At 36.7% G+C, this 13,797-nt stretch overlaps 1 protein-coding gene across 1 annotated transcript in view; it reads right to left on the reverse strand.

Moving 5' to 3' along the window:
• Window positions 1-13,797, reverse strand: part of Thsd7b (thrombospondin type 1 domain containing 7B) — an 821,885-nt gene that overhangs the window by 11,680 nt on the left and 796,408 nt on the right. The window contains exons 22-26 of the mRNA XM_046463780.2: window positions 8,583-8,742; window positions 7,184-7,357; window positions 6,986-7,081; window positions 4,673-4,755; window positions 2,226-2,418 (exon numbers count right to left, since the gene is read on the reverse strand). Of these exons, the coding sequence (XP_046319736.1) occupies window positions 2,226-2,418; window positions 4,673-4,755; window positions 6,986-7,081; window positions 7,184-7,357; window positions 8,583-8,742 (706 nt within the window). The remainder of the gene's footprint in view (window positions 1-2,225; window positions 2,419-4,672; window positions 4,756-6,985; window positions 7,082-7,183; window positions 7,358-8,582; window positions 8,743-13,797) is intronic.

Here is a 13,797-nt window from a genome sequence, read left to right on the forward strand (position 1 = left end):
GTTCTTTCTATCTCTTTGACTGTAAAACCTCACAGAGTTGATGTATTGGGATGATCCAGTGCTTTTAAATCCCCAATGTAGATACATGTAATGGTCCAAGACCTTTAAGTTGTGTTACTTTTAAATGAATTTAATGAATAAATAACTTTAATAAGCATTTTTATGATACAATAATAGATAGCATAACTATTCAGTCTATTATACCATTAAAGCAGTTAAAAATATATAGTAAAAATGTCTTTTCATCATTCTCTCTCAGTTCCCTACTTAGGAGCTACAACATTCCCAATTTGTATTTTCAGTTTTGGTTTGCATATTCAAGCATATGAATACACACACAAATTCATAACCTTCTTTGAAAACTACAAATGATGCATATCATTCCTTTTGATCTGTACTTTTTCCTTCACTAAAAAATAAAAATTCACTAAAAATATATGTCCATGTTAGTTCATAAAACCAGGTCTACCTTATTTTAGTACCCCTGTGAGATACCACTGCACAGCTATACCATATTTTTGTTTTTATATTATTGCATTTAAGAGCATTTTTTCTAATCATTTACTATAACAAGAAATAATGTACTGAATATAATTTACATAATTCTTTTAGTATATATCTATATATCTGCAGAATGAAATATCCTAGAAGAAAATTTTAGGTCAAATCTATGATAGTATACACATTAGGATAGTCTTTCTTCCTGAGAGGTTGTTCTAATTTATACTATCAACAAACATATATTTATATGTATACTGCTATAAACACATGCATACATACTATACATATATGTGCATATACATATGCTTGTGTGTATATGTATACCTACACAGGTGTGCACATATACTCACACACCTTGTACTGTTGATACTCTAGTTAGACTCCGAGAGTCTATCCATGACTAAAGATTAAGGACCTCACTTATGTATTTGAAGAGGACTTTACCCCAATTCTTTTTCTGAAATCAGGTCTAAGGGCAACATAATTTTCCCTCAAACTTAGAGCCACTTCTACTTTAGTCATAAAACTAATGAGATATTTTTAAACACTTTTGACTTTTCAAGACATGTAGGGAAATCAAAGTTCAAAAAAAATACTGTATTCTTCCTTAAAAGTTGGTTGAGGTATATAATTCTCCAGTTAGATCCAGAGTCCTTTGTACCCATGCTCTGATTTTTGCTTCATTTACATATGTCATCAAGCCCCCATTGGTATGGTCAAGTCTTCAGGTCTAGAAGAAAGCCCCCAGGGTGTATCTGCCTGAGCTTTATCTCTTTCCTTCCATGCCCCACCAGTTACAACGAGTTGCTTAGTAATTAATTTATAGTATTTTGCTTCCTAGAAGAGTATGTGTGAGAGGCACAGAGACTCTTACTATTTTTTTCTGCCCACTTCACACAGTGGCACATAAACTCCTTAATGACCTGCCTTCTTCAAATTTTCCTATCACTTCTAGTGTGACCCTGGTAAAATTAGTTTGCAGTTTCCTCATTTCTCAGATGAAGATGACATCTCTTTAGACTGGAAGAATGTAATGATGATTCCTGCAACAAAGCCAGCTAGCACAGAACCACGGGGCACACAGCAAGCATTCAATACATTTTCTTTCCTATTCTTAATAAATACTAATTTCTTAGACCTGACAATCTGCAATATCTGGGACAATTTTGCAGGGCAGGTGCCAGTAGATTGATTTTATAGATGAGAAACTGAGACCCAGAGAAGTTAAGAGTTGATTGTACCTAATTACAAAACAGATGAGTTTAAGCCATGATGCCAGTAAGGTCTGTCTGCCTTGAAACTGGTGCTGTTTCCTTTGGTGCTCTTACAATTTCACCTGTGTTTCTCAAACCAGACCATGCCTCTGAACATTTCCTACAAGTTTCTGACATTCTATTCCATTTTTTCCTTGAATTTCAATTATGCATAGAAATTTAGTTATATAAGCAGTGATAATTCACAATTAAAAGGATACCATTTTGTGACTTAACTCAAAAGTGCTTCTTAGACTATGATTGACAGACTAATAATCATCCTTGAAAATATTTCACATTTAAGGAGGACTCATATCATACAACACTCCACATTTTAGAAACCTTGAGCTGAGCCATATTGCATTTTCCTCTCTCCTCTTCTTCCCCTCCACTCTTTCCATAATGAACCACAAATCAAAATAGGAACCCCCACAAGAAAATTTGCATTTCTTATTTATAACCGAGACACACCTGGATCAAGTAGTTGAAGGGACCATCCTTTAAAAATATCATGTATTTTTGAATTTACAGGTCTATTTTTCCCAGAAAGGTTTTTCACATCTGCTTTTTTATCCTCTGAGCCTGGTACTTTCATGCAGTAATCCAGGAAGCCATTTGATCTCATTATCTCTGTATAGCCCTTCTCACAACCACAGACTCCACCCTGTAGCGTAAAAAGTATTTTTATGGTTACACAGTGAGTTGTGCAGATGAATAAGGAACAATTCAAATGCTGAAATCACTTAATTTTTGTACAATGTGTCATGACAATTTAGGGTTTTCAGCAACTGTTTTACCAATGAGATGAAAATCAAATATATAATTCATTTTTTCTGAATTACAAAGTCAATATTAAATAAGTTGTCACATTTTTATAATGTGTTTATAATTTTGACATCTACCAAATATGAAATTACAGCTCTTTGTGAATATATTATATTAACTCTGTCTTCTCCTCCTCTTTTTTTAGAGATGGTTATGACATTTAATCAAATCATATTTGACTGTCCTTGTCCCCCAATTGTTTTAGATATATGTTCATTGGTTCCAACCACCCCTTCCTACTGAAAAGCAAAGCAGTAGGGATTATGTATCTACTTTCTGCAGATTAGGTGCTCTCTGAAGTCTGTAATTACCACAGTTGCAGAATGCTTCTATTACCTCCTACAACTGCCTGCTAACTAGTCCCATCTATCCCTAGTCCCTAACTGCTCATAGGAGTGCAGTCCAAGTGGAAGAAGAGAATTTATTAAAGGAACATATCCAAGAAAAAAGTCATATATCTATTTCAATGACTCTTTCATGTAACAACTTGCGTGTCATATGACATCACCTTCCTCATTGGTACTAGGACATTGTGTCCTTTATATTTGTCTATGAAATTCCTGGTCACTTTCACATGAATGTCTTTAAGAAGTTATGATGAGGTATGATAGACATGGATTCCTATCTATCCTTGGAAGTGAATCTGAAAATAATTGCTCTTCTCCTAACAAACAAAAAACAGAGAATAGAAAAGAAACAACATAAGATTATATATCTCTACTCTGTCTTTGCTATTATGGCTTCTTACTAAAACTATTTATTTGATATTTTACGAATAGACCTTATCCTCTTCTAGCTAATGCCAATCCTCATTAGTCAGCCAGCTTTATTTAGGTCATTCATTGTTGACTAAACATATGATCTGAAGGAGCAATAGATACTGTAACTAAGTAAGACACCTTGATCTTTTCCAAAAAGAAAAAGGTCAGAAAAGCAAATGTTGTAATTAGCTGCCCATCATTCGATACAGGTTGCAGTCATAAAATAATGAAAATTATCATGGGGGTTTTAGCTGGTTTTAATTGAAGTTACCACATGGTGTTCAATGGAGAGATCTAATTAAGAAAATGTGGATATTCTCAGCTATTAAAGCAATCTTTTCTAGGTGGATCTCTGAGAGAAAAGTTGTAACGAGTCAGTCCCCTGTGTCAAGGGTTCAAGGAAAAGAGCAATTTATGTTTTTATTAGAAAGAGAATCAAGGGAGTTGGCAGAAAGCTACAACTTCTATTTTGCAAACATCATTAGCCCAAATGAAGTTGTTACTTATCTTCTGCCTTTTTTCTTCTTCTATTACACCCTGAAAGCTTGCCCATTGTCTTTTCTATGGTAAAGAATTGACATATCTTTAAAGAATTAACCCATTTTGAAGGAGAAGAACCATAAAATAGGATTGAGTGCTAGCATTATTTTTAATCAAATAATTTTTAGAATAAGCACACTCTAGGAAAAAACCTGTTTCTTAAAAGAAATGTAATTTAACTTTTAAAGATTATTTATGTACTGCACATTATGAGTGACATTTATTTGAATACATTACACATTTTGAATTATTTCCTGAGCAGCAGTAGATAGGAGTTATGGGAGAAGAAGGGATGTAAGATTTCTGCTTGAAAACAGACACACACACACACACACACACACACACATTTTTCAACCATGGCAACATTTAGCTTATTTAAAATGAACTAAAAATTCACTCACACCATAATCATCCTGGGGTAATAAATTTTACAAAATAATTTTATCAAATATGAACAGCATTTACATCTTTTAATGTAAATGTATGAAGGCTAAGAATAGAAGACATAAATCGACTAGTCCTAGTAGATAGAACTAATATAAATTAGATATCTGAAAGGCAGATTTGATGATTTGATTATAAATAGATTTATAAGGAAAAGACTGCTTTCCTTAATACATGTAATACTACACAGAATTTCTCATATCTGTGGTGAGTCCTGAAAGTGCCTCTAGATGGTATCATGGGCACATGGAACTGTTGCCTGGGCTGTAGCAGACAGGAGCACATCTAAATGTATATGTGTAACACGACAATTAAAATACCTGTGGAGGACTCCAGCATGTGGCTTACCTGTGTGCAGTAGGAGAAAGGTTTTCTGCAGGCTGGGATACACTGCCGAATAGCAGCAGGGCGTGCCTGAGGGGAGCAACCTCCTACAAAAGAAATACCACCATCATTTACAGATATCTATACAATAGATAGAAATTTTTATATTTGGGAATATTTTTTGCCCTCTGGCTATGGTCATCTTATAATGATATTATCATTATTATTTTAAATCTACATATCAACAATGTGGTCCAGACCCATCTTATTGATTATACCAGGATGTGTTGCTTCAGATGGGGGCTCTGCCAAAAGACAATGTTTATGGTGGAATTTTTTCCATGTTCAATGGCAATGTGGCTACATTTGAGGGAAGAGTCTATGTGTACCAGAATCAATAAAAGAATTGATGAAATGTCAATTTAAGTTCAGGAGCAGAAAATCCAGCTCCTGTAACCAAGCTAGAGACTAGGCTGATTCCAATAATCACATGCTAAAAGAAATGTTAATAGTGAATTGATGGGACCATAGTAACAAAACCTTTGGAAACTTTTTACACACGTACCAGCCAGAATAAATACAAAGAGCCACATATAGAGCCCCACAGAGATTTTTAGAAACAAATACATAAATTCTGGTGGCTGGGATCAGGGGACATCTGACAATGGACTTATAGGATATCAGTAAATCCTTTAGAGTAAATGGGTGGATAATGTATGTTTTTGTAATCTGAAAATAGTCTAAATACTGATCTTGCCTTCTTGAAATCAAGGCAGTACAACAGACATGGGGAAAAGCCTAGAGATAGACTGAAAACTTAACTTATTATTCAAGGGCAGTATTTCAACTATATTTATATAGTATTGGTTGGATTTATAGGTTCTAGTCTTTTTATTACCATAATTTTCAAGAAATCACATTTTATGATTTTTGTAGCTAGCCAACCCAAGGCATTGTAGGGAATACTCAGACCTACGTTTCTCATGAAGCAGCTAAGTTATCACTATTACTTCAAAAATAAAACAAATAAACCACACTGAAAAGAAAAACCCTACTATTGAGAATTAGCACCTGGATGTGAAACTGATAATTTGGATGTTAGTGGCCATAACCAACATTATGCTGTCATTATGTTTGGGAAAGGGGTTTCTACTCTTTAAACTGGTGATCTCCAAAGCAAGTTACCCAGGGCACATCCTCCTGGGGACCAGAAAGAAAATATTGGAAATTACATAGATTATAAACCATGTTTAGAAATTTTAGGAACAAAATTAAGCTCTAATGAAATTTAGCAGATGATACTGGTGATCTGAGCTCATTCATCAGACGGCTGCATGCTGTGCAGAAGGACTACCATGCCGAGAACTTGAGAACCTGACCCTCATCATTATGCCAGCTCTCAGCACTCTGCAGAACAAGAGGTGCTTTTTGTACTCCTGGCCAGGAAGACTTACAGTATATTGAGTTTTAACAACAACTTACAAAATGAAAAGGTAGCTTAAAATAAGTTATTGTATGGATAAACTATGGATTAAAAGAAACATCAATAATGCAAAGACATGTAAACAAGAAAAGGGAGGAGCTGGCATCCTTCTATTTCCATAGAAGCTACTCTCACCTTTGAATAAGCTGTTTCTCAGTGGCAGTACTAAGGAAAATCAATGTCAACTTCATTTGCCCTGACAAGAGGCATCAAAAAAATCCTTAAAATTATTGAGGAGACCATCTGTTCAATCAAATTGTATCACTGTTAGGAATGAGGAACCTTTTCTTCACTCTATTTTTAGGTACTAAATAATAACCATAATCAGCAAAATGTTCAAAACTAAGTTTACAGTGCATAAATACAAGCATCTGTTACAGTAAGAACATTTTTTTTTTATCATCAACATAGACAATACTTAATTTTAAAATCTTTTTCAATTTTTTAATTTCATTTTTTAGTATATTTTATAACATAACAGCAAAGCAATGCAGGCTGATAATATTGGACTATATCCTCAAAACCTTTTGACTGAGAAGGTACATGATTTAAAATTTTAGAGACCATTGTTTTGAACTAGCATCTATCGTTTTGGGGTTTTGTCTGAGGTAATAAAATTTAAGAACATTTTATTGTATTTCAGTTTATTTCTTTAGCTTATATGACATTTTATGGGTCTTCAAAAACAATTGTTTGCTTTTGAAGATGTCAAGGTCTAATGAAAATTTGCCAAAAAGATCACGAAGCAACCTGCCCAGTCATCCTTCGTTTATAATTTGTAAGCTAATTCTTCTCACAAACTCCACACTCCAAGACCTTTGTGAAGTGTCCACATGCATATTAGGAAGGCATACCTGTGACATTCATGCCATCTGAACGTTGGCACCACACAGTTCGCTCATTATTGTTCCAAAGACTTGCTTTCCATACGTAGTGATAACATTTGCCTCCTGCAGGTGAACAGGGACAACAGAAGTTCTATTAGATCTCACTTCAAAACAGCAGAAGCCTCGTTCAATTAAGGACAAAGAACTGAAAAGTGCTCTGGGTACCTGTACAAGGCCGTGTTTCTAGAACCTGTTGGGGACAGGTGTCTTGATTCTCAAAAGACTGAATTATAAATGTCCTTGACCTAGATTGGCGGCCTGTAGTCTCGAAGCTTCTTCCATCTATGCAGGTTAATTCGCATGCGCTCCATTCTGACCATGCAGTTAAGTGGCAGTCTCCTGGACAGAAAGGTAGCACAGGGTGGGAGAAACAGCGTGAGAACTGGCACTGAATAAAATCTCCCTGGACAGGACACATACAGAGATCTGTGGTGGAAGTGCAGTGTGGTGGACAGGTTCTAGGTACTGCATATTATACTGGATCAACATCCTAATTAGGAAATACTAAGAATGATCAAGTAATTCACAAAGAGGGGGCCAAAGGCTAGAGTGCCATTACTTTGTTTCAAATCACAGTAGCCATAGCTAGAGAATACTGTGTGTCTGCTAGTGGTAATAAAATTTTTAAAAGGGAGATGTAAAGATTATAGTAAATCAGTATTCAAAGATCAGTGTAACATTGTAAAATGGATGTTGATAGAAACCATATAAAAGAGAATAAGTAGGTCACCAGAATGAAATATCTGTTGGCCTAAAGAATATTTAATTAAACACTTTAAACATACGTAATTTATAAATGTAAACACATTTGCATATTAATTAAATGCACACATTTGTGTGTGTACATATCTGTGTTTCTACATATTACATATACATGTATGTTTATGTACACATACACAGTATGTTATAAGGATATATTGGGTCTGGGGGTGTAATTCAGTGGTACAGTGCTTGCCTAGCAAGCACAGACCCTGGGTTCAATTCTCAGTACTACAAAAGAAAAAAAAAAAGAATATATTAAAACATCTTAAAGTTATTCTATACAAGTTGTGTTACTAGAATGAAAAACTCATACAGTTTATGTAACTAATGAAAACCTTCACATGTACACAGAACTTGAAGATTTATTGAATGCTTTCACAAATTCATAACCTTACTGATTACCAGACTGTCATTCCCAAGACTGATCCATTCATGGATTAAGTCCATATTCTTTGAGTGTTGGCCAATGTGCTATGGCTGTGGGCCAAACCCATTATCTGGATGGAGAAACCACTGCTCAGAGAGTTAGACTATACATGTTAGGTAAAACAACAATGAAGTGACAGAAACAGGATCCTTAGGTTTCTAATTCAGGCCTTTTTTTTTTTTTCTTTCCCCATTTGTTTACTTCACCTTCATCAAAGCAGTTGTCTGTTCCAAAATGATAATCGCAGTTCAAAATAAATAAAAGTTAATTAAAAACTCCACTTTGATAAAAATAAGGCTTCTCCAGAAAAAAATGTAAATCGAAAAAATAAATAACATCACCATGAACGGTACCCTAATCACTTGGATCACATACCTGGGCAAGGCACAGAGCATGGCTGCTTCAGGATGCTGTCTTGAAAGGGCATTTCTCCACACAGTGAATCCTCGACATGGATAGGCGGATGAGAGACTGAACCATTGTGAACCATACAGGAAGGGCTGCGCACCTGAATTCCTTCCCCACAGTCTCCACCCTGAAAGAAGAAAGGACATTCCCAAAATTGCCCCAGTAATTAACATCTCAAAGTTTAGGTTCCACATGTGCCTAAGAAAACCTTAGTTGCACATTTCAGCAGTCTCCTCTTAGAAGTTCTCTCTCAGTTGTTGACAATACAGCCTCCCTGAGCAATATTTCTAGAGCTGATAAAGAAAATGAAGTAGACGTTCAAATTTATGGCCACAGAATTTATGTACTCAGAATATGACTATTCATTGTGGAACTCAGCCAGAATTGACTAAACAAGTAAAAACAATACATAATTTGTGTAGGTGTATGTGGTAAAATGGCCTAATCCATAATTACCTCCCAAAAGAACATGTACAGCCACAGGGCACAAATTTCTCTTTCATTTTTCTTGTTTTTCCTTTGTAGAGAATTCAGTGCTTTCTTATATGGATTAGGTTGGGGTTTCCAGTAAACACTGTTTTTCTCTATTGCCTCAAAGAGTTATTTTTCTAGCATGCCTTCTGTGTCCAATGATAGTCTTTGAGGGTATTTTATACCAATCTCACTCAGATATTCTGGGAAACTAGAAAAATTTTGTATGGTTTCTCATAGAAATAGAAGCTTTTAGTGGTTATCTGGCCCAATCATCTGCTTGATGAAAGGTTCCCTATTATAAAATTTCTGGCAGAAACTCATGAGATGACTATCGTCATCTCAATTTTAGTCAGGTGCTCATACTTCAAATAAAGTCCATTGGATGTTTGGATAACTTCAGCGGATGGCTCTATTTTCACATAGACACTCTGGAAAACTGAGCCCAAGGCAAAGTTTTTATGCTAAGGAGGTACAATCCCAGGTTGGAAAGAGTGAGGGTCACAGTGAATGGAAGGGGGAAAGGAAGGGAGGCAAACACAATTTAGTGAGCTCCCAAACTGGCCTCAACTTGATAAATCAGCACAAACAAATCTTGGATACCCAGAACACCTTCCATGGAAGTCATGTAGTACCACCATGTTTCAGTACTACCACCAAGAATGGGGAGGGGAGGGAATAATGGAGAGGCATTGAAATGCTAGCAACTCCTTGGTTCTAGTTCTCATTGATCATTCTATTATTAACTCCTCTGCACTTACAAATTGTATTACCCAGGTTCTACTAAGTCCAGAAGTTGGTGGAGAGTTGGAGTCTTTGTAATTATTACTGCTTCTGGGGTTGCATATGTATGTGTGTGCTGGGGTTGGGGGGAGACAGACAGACAGGCATCTAGTAGAATTTCAGGCCTACAAGTTCTCAGCCTTTGCCCTTTTGCTGTGCAGTCAGAGATGTGGTATACTACAACCCATCATTAGGTGACAGTCTAAGAAATCTAGGCTGCAAAACTGGGTTTGATCTCCTTCTTATCCCTTCCACCCTGTAGAAACTGTACCACATAGACCTTAGGAATGTTGTGATAGGAGAGAAAAAGGACCAACCTGGTCAGCTAAAGCAGTCAAGATAGTGTTGCAGGGCATGGAACCTGTGATCTACAAAATGATGGGTTAGCTGGGTACCTGCCAGGCCAAGGCATAGTGGTAACAGCTGCTGGGCATCAAGGGAATTTCATGGGCTGACTGCTTAAGGGGTAGGATGGCACGAAGTGGCTGCTGAGAAAGATTTTCAACATGAAGGGATTTGTGACTTAAGGATCTGCTGTAACCTTCATCTCACCCCCATCTGTGGCTTCACTTTCCAAGGTTTCAGTTACCCACACTTAAACACAGTCTGAAAATATGAAATGGGAAATTCCAGAAATAAGCAATCTATGTTTTGAATGATATGCCCTTCTAAATAGCATAATAAAATCTTGAGCCATCCCATTTCAGTCCTGCCCTGGATCTGAATCATCCATTTTTAAAGTGTGCCCGGGCTATATGATACTATCTATCTGTTAGCCAGTTAGCAGATATCTTGGTAATCAGATTTGCCATCTTGGTATCACAGTGCTCATGTCCAAGAAACTCTTACTTACTTAATAATGACCCCAAAGAAAAAGATTAGTAATATTTTCATGTTTTTGCAGTATTTTGTTATATGTTCTATTCTAGTATTGTTGTTAATCTCTTACTGTGCCTGATTTAATTAAACCTCATTGTATGCATTTGTGCATGAATTCAGGCATTCACTGGGGAAGTTGGAATGTATCATGGATAGGAGGGGACTACTATATTGGCAAATAAGAATAGTACATTTTGGGGAAGTCAAAGTTGTAGCAAATTAAAGCCTAAATAACCTGAGGCAGCACATAAATCGGGAACATTAAACCTTCTTTTAGAGATGTTTTAACAGAAATTTTAATTGGTTTAGAAGGATAGCATCTTATTCTGCTCAAGCTGCTATAACAAAATACCTTGAACTGAGTAATTCAGAACAACATAAATTAATTGCTCACAGTTCTAGAAGTAGAAATCCAAGATAAGGTGCCAGCAGATTTGAAGTTTGGTGAGGATCTTCTCCTCACAGATGGCTACTTCTATGTGTCCTCACATGGCAGAAGGGAAGAACGAGTACCTCAGGCCTCTTTTATAAGACATTAATCCCATTCGTGATGGCAGAACCCTCATGACCTAATCACCTTCCAAGGACTCTGCCTCTTAATTCTATTATCTTGGAGGGTAAGGTCCAACGTATGCATTTTTAGGGCACCCAAACAGTCGGCCATAGCAGATGACAATTCCCACACTTGATTTACCAATGTGAGAAACAGAAAGTCTGGTGGTCCATTTTCAGAATACAGTATTTAGTTCTAAATGTCAAATGATTAGGAGGCAAGAAAGACAGGGCAGAATAAAAAGTTTCAAGCAGTTAACATGGAAGTATAAAATTTTGCAGCCTCTTGACAAACAGGAGGTGAGATTCCTGGGCCTAGTCACCTAGGCAGGAAGGGGAAAGATAAGGAGAAGAGGGCAGGAGAACAAAGGAAGCCCAGGACATATAAAAAGGGCAGAACACCTTGCTTCTTGGGATACCAGGAGGTGAGAAGGAAGAGGCCCGACCTGACCAACAGAGATAAACTGAATACTTCCCCAAAGGCTCTCAACCCATGGGGACTGACTGTCCTGCCACAGAGAACAAAAAAGGTGAGGACAACTAAAGGCGTATTTCTTTAAATAAACTAATAAAACCTAGGAGACATTCAGAAAGATCGTGCACACCATAGTACTCAGACAATGAGGAATTAGGAGAGGGATCTTGCATGCTAGGGGACAAAATGCTGTTTATACCCAATATGTGTCCCTGGACCATCAGGTACCAGAGCTTGCAAGATCTTCATTAAAGTAAAGTCTCACTTTTCATTGTATCTTGTATGTCTTAGTCCATTCTTTGGGCTTCAACAGGTGAGTGTGTTTCTTATACTAATTATAATTGCTCTGATTATTTGTATAGTTACTTTGAAATTTTTAAAAAACACCATAAGTTAAAAACTAACTGCATTTTTTTTTTTTTTAGTTAATAGGAGTTTCAAAATCAATTGATAGTTTCATTCAGAAAAGATGTTCTGGTCAACCTTTACTCTCTAAAATGGAAAATAACATTTAAACTAGATTTTCTTTTTTTGGAGGGGGGTATTTCCTAACTTATTATCCAGATGATGAATCTGTTAGTGAATTTTCTAGATAAAGAAAAGAAGAATCCAAAGATACTGCAGCATGTGTGAAGTCTGAAAGTCTGGATATCTGGAACCTCAGGTAAGAGAAGTTGCAATTGATGGGAGTTTTGTTCGACACTCCATGAGGCAAAGTGTGAAAAAATGACAGGAAACAAGCCTACACCGGGATCACTTTTAAGACCAAGACAAACAGCAATAGTCTCCTAGTATGTATCTTGGGATCAGCCTATATTCAACCTTAATCTCTTATACCTTTGACAACAGCTACAATATGAAGAGAAATTGGTATCAGAATGATAATTTCATTCATAAAACAAGCATTCACTCAATCAGATTCACACACTTGAAAACATACTGGGCTTCTTAGAGCAAGATTATAAACAACCAGGATTCTCTCACAACCTTCCAAGGCCCACATCATTAATGGAGGTTTTCTTTTTACTGAATTGGCATCTCAACCAGATGCAGATAGGCAGATGGAACTAATAAACATAATCATACTTTTAATTAAAATAACAATAGCGACCACAATTTATTGAGCTCTTTTTTATGTCAGGTACTAAGTACTTTATACAATTTATCTAATTCCTACCAGAACCTCATCAAAATAGGCACAATTGGCCATCCATAGTGGGGTGGGGAGGTCCACATTCTACAATTACAGATTCAGCCAGCTGAGGATTGAAAAATGCATTTTTAGAAAACTGCATCTGTATTGAACATGTACAGATTTTCCTCTTGTCATTATTTCAAAAAAAGTACAATATAACCACTCTTAACAGAGTATTCACATTGTATTACTATTATAAATAATCTAGAGATGGTTTAAAATTTTGGGGAGAATGTGCGGAGGTAATATCGGGTATATCATTTGATATGAAGGACTTGAGCTTCCATGGATATTGGGGTGTGTTTGTGTGCTGGACCATTGAGGAACTTCCAGAACCATTGAAGCCAGAATTAGACAGGCAATCAGTACAGATAGGTAAACCGAATCAGGTCCATCAAGGAGGCCAATTTTGAGTGAGTCCAGCAAGTTGGAGACTGTCCCCCAGGGACTGAAATGTTAATTCCTTCAGAGCCCTTCCTCCACCTTACATAATTATAATTCCTTCAGAACCTCCCCCCTGCTGCAACCTGTTGCCAAGGTAACCTTTCCCAGGAATTGTGCCTTCCTACAGGGAGCTATAAAGTTGTTAAGGTGTCCCTGACAGCTCCATCCAGCCCTTCCCCCTCAGCCCACCAGTTTCCCACCTTTTGGCCCTCCCACTGAGGATTCTTGGGTGTACTCACTAGGCAGGAAGGAGAAAGTTTAGGGGAAGGGGGTAGGAGAACAAAGGACACTTAGAACACATAAAAAGGGTAGAATACCTCGCTTCTTGGGATACCAGGATACCAGCTATGGCCCCCTTCTCCCTCAAGGAAGAAGTCTGCTAC

This window comes from Marmota monax, unplaced genomic scaffold, assembly GCF_021218885.2.
Source record: "Marmota monax isolate L192 unplaced genomic scaffold, Marmota_monax_Labrador192_F-V1.1 WCK01_AAM20220418_F8-fsc00034, whole genome shotgun sequence".
NCBI lineage: Eukaryota > Metazoa > Chordata > Mammalia > Rodentia > Sciuridae > Marmota > Marmota monax.